This window comes from Diceros bicornis, chromosome 40, assembly GCF_020826845.1.
Source record: "Diceros bicornis minor isolate mBicDic1 chromosome 40, mDicBic1.mat.cur, whole genome shotgun sequence".
NCBI classification, from domain to species: domain Eukaryota; kingdom Metazoa; phylum Chordata; class Mammalia; order Perissodactyla; family Rhinocerotidae; genus Diceros; species Diceros bicornis.
Window position 1 is genome coordinate 14,188,659 of NC_080779.1, and position 11,076 is coordinate 14,199,734.

The following is an 11,076-nucleotide window of genomic DNA, read 5'->3' on the forward strand; positions in this document are numbered from 1 at the left end:
ATAAGAAAATGCTTTTAGAATTATACGAGGTAACAAATTTTTAAAAACTGCTGAAATAAATAACAAACCTTATCAAATGTTTAACCACTTTCAGTTTTGCATTCACTGAAGGAATATTCTTGTGAACTTGAGGAGTATGTGCCTACAAACAAAGGAAACAATGTTATGGATCACTTTCAAAAGCAGATGGTCCCGTGTTTCAATAAAATGTTAAGCTGAAGGCTCATTCTGTTTAAATCAAACTTTCGAATAAATTACACTGAATACATTTAAACAAAAGAAATAATAAAAATATACCTTAAAGTTTAAAAAGTATAAAATTTTAAGAAAATTTAAACATTGAAGATGACTAAAATAATTGCATACTTTTTCTAATCCAAGCATCTTTATTATATCTTTTTCCCAGTATGGACGTCTTTTGGTACTTTTTATTCTGGTAACAATATGCAGTTTATGAGGGTGCTGTGGATCTCCACCATATTTTTCATGATCTGCGGGTGAAGGCTGAAAAACCTAGAAAGGAAGAATTACAAATGGTAAATTTTCAACTTACACAGTTTCTATGTACCTAACCCTCAAACAACTACATAATGATCTCATCCCGAATCTTCCTATAATGCTCATCCTCAAATTGAACATTTCTACCAGTCTGATGACTCAGATAGATGGAGTCTCAGAATTTCATACTCTTAGGAAAATATCAGACAGGGAAGGATTTTTTTGTTTTGTTTTGTTCTTTTAAGAGCAAAACAGAAGTAACCAAATGACACTAAAGAGTTCAAATGCCAAGAGAATATATTAGCACTATATATGCTGGGCACTGGGCTGCAATCCCCTCCCCCATTCAAGTAGGGGAACAAAGATAAATAAATTTACAATGACACATGAGCATTATAAAAAAGTATGTACAAAGTACTATGAAAATACAGACAAATGACTGCCTATTAGGATCAGAAACGGCTTCACAGAGCTGACACTTGCACTGATTCTCTAAGAACCAAAAAGGTTCTAGGGAGCTATCCCACAAGAAAACTTCCATAAGTACATAAAATGTATTGAATAAGATGTACATTATAACACCATTTGTGAGACTCAAAAATTTGAAGGCTACATTCATGTTTCTTAATAGAATAAATAAATTATGATTCATACATTCTAAATAAAACTAATAATAATAAATCTAAATAAAATATGATGCAACTAAATAAATTATGATGTCTCCTGCTGGATACAATGCTGCCATTAAAATGAATAAGGTTTACTATCTTTGCAGGTACTAACATTGAAGGATGGCCATAATATATTCTGGAGCAAAAAACCCCAAATTTCCACACCACTATAGCATCTTGTATTTGTTTCATCTGTACCAAACACATGAGTGTGTATATATGATATAGTCTATAAATATTGAGTCTAAGAATCATATATAATAATATGTATATATGCTTATACATGTATAAAAGTCTCAAAGACATTAGATCAAGAGTCATAACTGTGGAATCAAACCAAGGAAGGACAAAAAAAATGGTACTTTAATCAAAAAGGATATTATTCCATCATTAACTTATCCACTGAGAGGTTCACATTATATTGCTAAATGAAGAAAGCAGCTAGACAAGCATTATATATGAGTCAATTCACATCTTTATAAACATACAACAGAAAAGGATGTGGAAGATGTTGACAATAGCTGTCTCCAGGTGTGAAGGATTAAAGGTGCTTTTCAGTTCTTTTTGCTCATATTTTTCTGGAGATTTTGAAAAGATGTAGGGTGAGAATAGCAGCAGGCAGAGGATTAGGCAGGTGTGCCAAAGAAAAGAAGTTACAAAGAAATGGTGTGAAGAGCAATGAAATATTTGGGAAAACCAAGTGGTTCCATGTGGCTAAAGTAGGAAAAAGCATGCAAAGCAATGCAGGGGATGAAGTTAAACTATGCTCAACTATGCTGAGCCTTTACAAATTTCCAGAAGGGATCCTGAGCTGCTGAAGATTTGAAGCAACGTGACCATATTTCAAAGAGATTCAGAAAGAGAACTCTTACAAGAGAATAAAATGAACTGGAGACAGGAGACTGGTGCAAGGAAATCAAGTTAGGAAGCAGTTACGGCCATGGGTTGGAGCCTGAACTACAGTAGTCGTAACAGAAAAGGACTGATTTGGGGACTTGGGGCAGTAAAATAGATGGGCTTGTGGTGGGTGAAGGAGAAAGGGGTTGTGATTGACTCAGAGGCCTCTGGTCTGGGAAATCAGGTAGAGGATGGTAACATTAACTGACATAACTAATACAGAACCAGCACCCTCTTTTTGTTTGGTTGTTTGGAAGGAAAGTAAGACAATGAGGTTCACTTTAAATATGTTTAACTTGAAATACCTATGAGTTACCTGCAGCAAGGTCTAGAAACCATTTGAGAGTGCAGGATAAGTTCAGAAGACGGCAAGGGCTGGAGATACACATCTCAGAGTTATTTCTATGAAGTTTAAATGTTTTCACATTTGCTACAGCTGGTGATCAAAATCACTGCCTTGTACATTTTAAACGAATGCTAACATTTGCGTCTATCCTTTTCTTCTGGAAGTTTACAGACTAAGAAACATGGAAAGATATATGACAATACAGTTGCGGAAAGGACAGCAGCGGAAAGACCATGACTTGAAAAATAAAGTGGTTTCCGATAAAAGAACATCATGCAATTAAAGGTATCAAAATAGTCAATGGTAACACTATTTTATTTTTAAAAAAAAAATCAATAGAGAATGGTGGTTGCTGGGGAAAGAAGGATTGGGGAATTAGTGTTTAATGGGTACAGAGTTTCAGTTTTGCAAGATGAAGAGTTTTGCAGATGGATAGTGGTGATGGTTGTACAACAATATAAATGTATTTAATACCACTGGACTGTACACTGAAAAATGGTTAAGTAAATTTTATGTTATATGTGTTATATATTTTGTGTTATATTTTATCACAATACAAAAAACTGGGGGAAAAAAACCACCCAGGCTTCACAAAACTAAACACAGTCTTTAGCATACAACCCAGCAATTGCATTCCTCGTTTACCTCAAATGAGTTGACAACTTATGTCCACACAAAAACCTGCACACAAATGTTTATAGCACCTTTTTTCGCTACTGCCCAAAGCTTGAGGCAACCAATGTATTCTTCAGCAGGTGAATGGATAAACAAACTGTGGTATATCCATACAATGGAATATATTCAGTAATAAAAACAAATGAGCTGCGCAGCCACAAAACTCAGGTTACAAAAATGTAGCTTTCGTTATTTCCAGAAGCTTGTTTGATTTCTGAGTCCCCAGCCACTTTTAATGGAAAACAACTTGATCTATTCAAATTCATGTTTTTCCTTAGTTCTAGCCAAAGATTTTCTAGCTCACTTATGATTTATCATTCTTTTGATTAAATATACAGTTAACTAAAAAAAAAAAGAAAAAGAAATAAGCAATCAAGTCACAACAAGATATCAAGAACCTAAATGCACATTGCTAAGTCAAAGAAGCCAGTTTGAAAGGGCTACATACTGTATGATTCCAACTATATGACATGTATGATTCCAACTATATGACATTCTGGAAAAGGCAAAACTGTAGAGACAGTAAGAAGATCAGTAGGGAGGTGAGAGCGAGGGATGAACAGGCGAGGTGATGAAACTACTCTGTATGATACTGTAAGGGCAGATAAAGGCCATTATGCATTTGTCAAAACCCACAGTATGTACCACACAAAGAGTGAACCCTGATGTAAACTATGGACTTTAGTTAATAATAATGTGTCAATATTGGTTCATCAATTATAACAGATGTATACCAATGCAAGATGTCAATAGGGTAACTGTGTATGTCGGGGGAAGGAGTATACGGGAACTCGGTACTTTCTGTTAAATTTTTCTATAAACCTAAAACTGCTCTAAGAAAGTCTATTCATTTTAAAAAAACAAAACAAAACACAAATCCATAGAAGGCTTAGCCAGCATTTTCTGAAAGAATGATACATATGCATAAATCTAGCAGAGAAAACTCACAGATCCAAAGTAGTAACAGTTAACACAGAAAGTAAACACGAAGAGCCACAGACAGTGTGAGCAGGAGGAAGACCCACTGTTTCCTCAGGACAATGGTGATAGGAAAACAAAAAATAGTAAGGAAAAAAGCCGTAAGCAGGAACAAATAGATTCTGAGATGATAAAAACCCATTACTATGAAGGCCAGTGGCATATTTTTATTTGTAACAATCATCATTTACATAAATCCTACTATGTTTTAAACCCTTCACTCCTACCTACACCCACCAATAATTTAACATGAAAGTTTTTAATATTACAAAAATAGGTACCTTTTAAACCATAACATGTTTTAAAAAATAGTAACATTGAAAAACAAAAAAAAAACACCTTGCTCTTACTTTATCTGGAATTCTTGACCTGGTAAATTTGTGACGAATCCAATCTGTACAAACGAGAGACTCCACACCTTTTGTCACAGTCTAAAATATGAAATAAAACATTTGTTTTTTAGAACTCTGTCTAGTGCAGAAAATCCGTACCCACCACTTTTAAGGTGACAAGTCTGTTCTTACCTAACCTGTAATTATTAAACGTTTATCTCAGCCCGCTAGCTGAAAGAAAATATCTCATCTTACCACTAACATATCATAAAGCAAAAGGCACATAAATATAGACTTTCAGACCAGGGGTTGGCAATATTTTTCTGTAAAGAGCCAGACAGTAAATATTCCCAGCTCTGGGGCTATACGGTTTCCACTGTGAAGTCTCACCTCTGCCACTGCAGGGCAAAAGCAGCCATAGACAATACATAAACAAATGGGCACGGCTATGTTCTGAAAAAACTTCACTTACAAAAACAGGCTATGGGCTGAATTTGGTCAGCAGGGCCTAGTTTGCCAATCCCTGCTCTAGACAATGTGCAATAATTCACCTTCAACAATACAATGTAAAAGAAAGCCAAAATGAGTTTCCAGTTTTCTTTCTAGTCCTAACAGTGGCATCACTCCTAGTTTCTCTCCCTCATTCCCTTTTTACAATCCTCCAGTCCTGTTTCTCTCCGGCTGCTGAAGAAAAACGATTCAATACCAATCCTTCATACCAGGAAACTCCTCTCTGGATGGGCAATAATCATTCCCTTCCTGCCCTCCCTGTACTGCACAGATGGCATAAACAATCAGAGAATAAGCAGGAGGGAACGGGGGAGGGAAAGGAAAAACAGGCTTTGGCACACCAGAAACACTGGGCTTCTGATCCTGTTTCTGTGCCTACCAGCTGCGAGACACAAGACACTCCACCTCTTGGAGGGTCAGTTTCCTCAACTACAAAAAGGAAATAATACTGACCACACAGGATTAATCTGAGGTTAAGATAACGCATGTAAAGCAACTGACATTATGATTATCTATAACCAGATCTGGCCCTTCTATGAATAGATCAGGCTGCACCACTGCCATTTCTAAAAGAAAGACAGGAAGGAAATACACGAAAATACAAATATTAATGGTCTCTGGGAGACTGTTTCTCTTCCTTCTGCTTGTCTATATTTTTCTAATTGTCTATGATTGAAAACATACTCTTTTCATAATTAAAGGGAAAAAAACCTAAAACTTTAAAAAGATTAATGCAGACCAAGGGGAATCAATACTGGCCATTTTTTACCAGCATATTCTCCAGGAAAAGATCTTTTGTGATTCCAAATCTTTAGGGATAAAACAGCAGATAAACCATAAACAAACAAAATTAGCTCCCAACATTAAAAAAGAAATTTATATTAAAAAAAGGAACTTGTGAAGAATTTAACTTGCCTGTATGTTTTTTTAATTAGAAAAGAGAAAGAAAAAGTTTTCAAGGAATAGAAGAAAGATAATTCTTGAAAAGAAACACTTACTTGTAGTCTGCCTGGGGACCTCTGCACTACTGAGCGCAAAATCCCTGCCATGAGTGTGGGGATCACTCGTTAGAGGCTGTGAGAAGTAGAAAATAGATCCGTGGGTCAAATACGTCTTGGAAATGGAAAGGTGCCCCCGTCTGTGGTATTAAAAAACTAAACAAGTTAACTGTAAACTTGATTGAAGTTTAACAGTAAAATTGTGGTTATTTTAAAAATAAGGGCAAGAATTACGTTAAAACAAATGTTTCATTCAGAGTTCAGCAAAACCATAGGTATTAACTATACATTAACCACATCCTATTTTCACCAAATGAGTTAGAGCCCAGGTTGATTCAACAAAAATGGGAAATCGGGGTTACTATTCTTTAACAATGAAGGCAGATAAAGGATGCTTTGGAGCCGGCCTGGTGGCGCAAGCAGTTAAGTGCGTGCACTCCGCTGCGGCGGCCCGGGGTTCGCCGGTTGGGATCCCCGGCGTGCACCGATGCATCCCTTGGTAAGCCATGCTGTGGTGGTGTCCCACATAAAGTGGAGGAAGATCGGCACAGATGTTAGCCCAGGGCCAGTCTTCCTCAGCAAAAAGAGGAGGATTGGCAGATGTTAGCTCAGGGCTGATCTCCTCACAAAAAAATAAATAAATAAAAATAAATTAAAAAAAAAAAAGAATGCTTTGTTATAGAATCACAAAAAATTAAAGAGCTGGAAAGGACTGAAGAAATCCTAACTCCTATAATTAAAATTGACAACCCTCTTACTTTATGCATGAGGAAAATGAGTGCCAGAAAGTTGAGTCATTTACCCAAGGGCATCCAGCTATCGAGAGAGTATATGGTCTGGAACCCAGTTCTCCTAATTCTTAGTCCAGTGCATTTTCACTAAATCACAACATCTGTTAAAAAGTAAAACAGAACTCTCTTTTTTGGTTATTTGTATTTTTAAACTATTCTTAACAAACATGCACTGCTTCTATGACCTAAAAAAGTCATGTTTACTTAGACAGAAAACAATTATAGCCTACCATACTGACATATATTGAAAGCAGAAAGATTAAGTTGATGAACTACATGTATATTTTGGATAGGTTACTTAATTTGTGTTTCAATTTTTCCCCAAAAAACAGAAAGAAAATAATACCTATCTCGCAAATGAGTTATGCTAAAAACACCTACAGCAGTACTTGGCACACAGTAAGCCCTCAATAAATGGTAGCTTTTACGATCATAAAACTATTACAAAGCTATAATAAGAATACCCTAAACACACCAAAATAGGGTAAGCGCCGTATTTCAGTGTCCACCAGATTCTCGCTCACTCAACCTCTGCAAGTCTTTCCTGTGATGTGGACAACACAGTGGAGTTGTGGGAATCAACACAAGACGTCCCGTGAAAAAAGCCAGACTTCAGAAAAGTTCTCAGCAACTGAACCAATCTTTCAAATTTATGGTTCAGTTTCAGAAGAGTTAACTACTAAATCCTTAGTGCCCTGAAAGCAAGAATTTCATCTTGTTCATCTTCCACTCTCAGCATCTAGCACACAATCTGAGGAAACAGTCGGCATCCACTGTTTGTTGATGAATGCATGAATAAATTGATGGGTGAGAGCTATGGTCTGCTCAACTCAGAATTCAGAAGTACATCAGAATTTCGTAACTGTCATTCAGGCTTCAGACCTCAAATGTTACAATACATCATAACAATTTCTAGTTCAAATCATCCCCCTTTGCTTGGCTGGTTGTTTATATATTTTGTATCGAGGCTTCCTTAGAAGAGATGCTTTACTTCCTTAGGAGAGATGCTTAATCCTCTGGCCCTCTAGTCAAATAGATAATGGTAAATTATTTTCTCTACCACACTTCTTTCTCCCAAGTTAAGCATTATATACTAACCCAACGCATTTAGCTTCACACCTTGTTAAATCTTTCTCTTATCACTTAGATTTCAACAAAAGCCTCCTAATTGGCCTTCCTGCTTCCCTTCCAACTTCCCTAAGGTCTTTTCTCCAAAGCAGCAATCATCTCATTAAATCCTAAATCAGATCATGTCAACTTCTCTGCTTAAAACCTTCCAATGAGCCAGGTTTCTCACTGCTGGAGTGGGAGGTTACACACAAGCAAGAGGGGAACGCTAGAATGATCCATGTGATCCAATGATACAGGATTAGAGCCGAATCTCATGTTTAGCTTAATATAGACACTCATTGGTATAGAAATAATTATAGATATGTATGTACACGGGGGTTAGCTCTGTTAGTTGAGAGGACCTAAAAGCAATGGCATCCCGATAGCAATGAGCACACTCAGTGCCCAGATCTTAGTTTCTAACAGAATTCTCTAATAAAAGGAACCAGGGCTCCTTGGAGAAATGGCTGATTATAGGGCTGCAGCAGGGAACATATAAAGATAGCCTGGAGCATCTTGTAGTGCTAGAAAGGAATTCCTCAAAAAATCAAAATGATGGGGGTACGTCAAGTCAAAGGGACACAGGAACCATCTGAAAGGGCTCCCAAGGGTAAAGCTGGATTAATACGAGCAACAAAATAACAAAGTTTTGGCTTATAATCCAAACCATAAAATAACCATGAGTCCATACTGATATAAATAAAGGAATAAATTAATTAATGGGAGAGAAGGAACAAATTTCCATTACAGAAGAATTCAAAATAATTTATGTAGATATTCTCCCCTCAAAGAGGTGGAGTAAAACTATTCACTCCTGGAGTACGCGCCATGCTTAACGACTTGTTCCCAGAGTACAGTATAAAAACAGGGGAAATAACACTACACTAGAGAAACCTGATAAACATCTGTCAGCCAAGTGATCATGGTTAACACCAACTGTGATAAAAGTCAAGTTGATTGCATGTACCCTCGATATGAAAGAATGAGAATGGCACTTCACTTCTGTGGTCTTCCTCCCCAAAACCCATAACACCACTCTCAGAGAAAAACATCAGACAAACTCCAATTGAGGGATATTGTACAAAATACTTGACCAATACCTCCTCAAATACCTGACCACCTCAAAACTGTCAGGGTCATCAAAAACAAGGAAAGTCTGAGAAACTATCATAGTCAAGAGGAGCCTAAGGAGACAGGACGACTACATGTAATGTGGTATCTCGGATGGGATTCTAGAACAGTAAAAGGATATCAGGTAAAAACTAAGAAAATCTGAATGAAGTATGAATTTTAGTTAATACTGAGTCAATATTGGTTCATCAATTATAACCAATGTACCATACTAATGTAAGATGTTAATAAAAGGGGAAACTGGGTGTGGGATATATAGGAACCGTGTACTATCTTCACAACTTTTCAGTAAATCTAAAATTACTCTAAAATAAAAAGTTTACTTATTGAGAAACTAAAAACCTCCAATGCCTCTCCATTTGAATCAGTGATAGCCAGTCCTTAACCCTCACCTCCAGGACTTCATCTCCAATTACTCTATTGCTCAATGCTACACACACTGGCCCCCTTGCTGGTCCTGGAACTTGCTAGGTAGGCATGCTCCCTTGGCCTGGCTGTTCTTTCTCGTGAAATGCTCCTGATATTCACATGGTTAATTCCCTTATTTCCTTCAATTTTTGGCTCAAATCTACTCTTCTCAATGATGTCTACTCTGATTCCATTATTTAGCATTTTGACTCACAGTTGTCAGCACCCCCAATGCCTCCTATTCTATTTGATTTTCTTTCCATAGCACTTATCATCGTCTAACAAAATTTGTTTGTTAGGTTTGTTGTTTGTTGTCTGTCTCCATTCAATTGCATGTTAGTTCCACAAGGACAAGGATTTTTTAATTTTGTTTTTGGTTTGTTCTGTCTATTCACAGATGTATCTCAAGCATCTACCTAAAGCAGCACCTGCTATGTAGTAGGCACTCAATTTTTGCTGGATGAAGTTCAGTCTATAGACTTCAGAAGGTGTGACAGTCAAAAGTTATGTTTTAATAAAGTAAACGTTATTCTTAATAATTAGGCACACAACTCTTGGACTTTGAAGCAACGATACTGTCTTCTACCATACAGTAACTTTTCTCTTGCACAGATGCAAACATAGGAAAACACATATAAAAAGTATGATCCTATTTCCATTAAAAAAAGATATGTGAATGAGTGTGTATACACAGAAAAACTCTGGAAGGCTATCAGAAAAACGTTACCCGTGGGGTAGGCTACCAGAGTGATTTTTCCTCTTTTTTCTCCCTGTATTGTCTGATCGTTTTATTGTTGTTTTACAATAACCATGTATATAATTGTTCTTTAAGAAAACGATTTCCCTTCCTAGAGAAACAAGATATCTGTTTAATGATAAAGGGGGGAGAGGGAGCACTACTGAAAACGCAGAACATAGAATCTCCCTTTCAATAAACCGGGATCTCTGAAGGCAAGAAATGTCTCTTCCTTGAACTCAATGCCTAACAAGTGGTAGGCAGCCCTTCTAAGCGCCTTTTGGCAAAAATACGCAGAACAAGCAGCTTTGAGTAGGTGGCGACCAAAACATGGTTGCAGAATCACAAAACTTGAGTAAAACCGTAAGTATTTTAACTGCCAACTTCGGAAGGTTCGCCTTCTAAAATGCAGCAATTTAAAATTTAGGCAATTTTGTATTTTCATTAACAAAAATTTAAGTTATGTTCATCTCCAACGGAAAGCCGACGTTATGAATCAAGCAGAAGCACAGAAAATGCTAAAACAAGCTTGAATTCCCTTCCCCAGGCTGTCCATCCCGGGCGGCTCGACCCTGGAGCCGCGCGTCCCGGAATCCCCGGAACTGGACACAGGGTCAGGTCGCCAATGTCCTCTCGGGAGCCCAAGGGACGGGATCGCGACGCAGGCCCATTTAGGTTACTGCGATCCGCAAACTCAGAATCGAACAGGGAAAATCAACCTGCATCTGCATAGGGCTCCCAGATACGTACTCCTGGCAAAAACCCATTACTTTCGGCCACTCACCGCCCACCCCCAGCGACCCCTAAATAGTGTTCTGCCTGAACTTACCCACCGAGCGGAAGCCGAGCACAGGAAATACTACCAAGCGTTACCCTCATACCCTGCCGTCCGAGAGCTCACGACCCGCGAAGTGGAGCACTTTAGTTCCGGAGGAGCCCCTCCCCCTCGAGGGCCGTAAACAGAGCGCAGAAGCATTTGGTGTCACGTGACCCCT

At 37.7% G+C, this 11,076-nt stretch overlaps 1 protein-coding gene across 2 annotated transcripts in view; it reads right to left on the reverse strand.

The window, feature by feature from the left end:
• The window catches only part of MRPL30 (mitochondrial ribosomal protein L30), a 38,765-nt gene that overhangs the window by 247 nt on the left and 27,442 nt on the right, over positions 1 to 11,076 (reverse strand). The window contains exons 1-5 of one of the 2 annotated variants that reach the window (XM_058534488.1): positions 10,911 to 10,975; positions 5,906 to 5,981; positions 4,416 to 4,496; positions 367 to 513; positions 69 to 142 (exon numbers count right to left, since the gene is read on the reverse strand). In XM_058534488.1, coding sequence (XP_058390471.1) covers positions 69 to 142; positions 367 to 513; positions 4,416 to 4,496; positions 5,906 to 5,956 — 353 coding nt within the window. In that variant the 5' untranslated portion in view covers positions 5,957 to 5,981; positions 10,911 to 10,975. Of the gene's footprint in view, positions 1 to 68; positions 143 to 366; positions 514 to 4,415; positions 4,497 to 5,905; positions 5,982 to 10,910; positions 10,976 to 11,076 lie in introns of those variants that run through there. The other variant, XM_058534489.1, reaches the window with a different exon arrangement.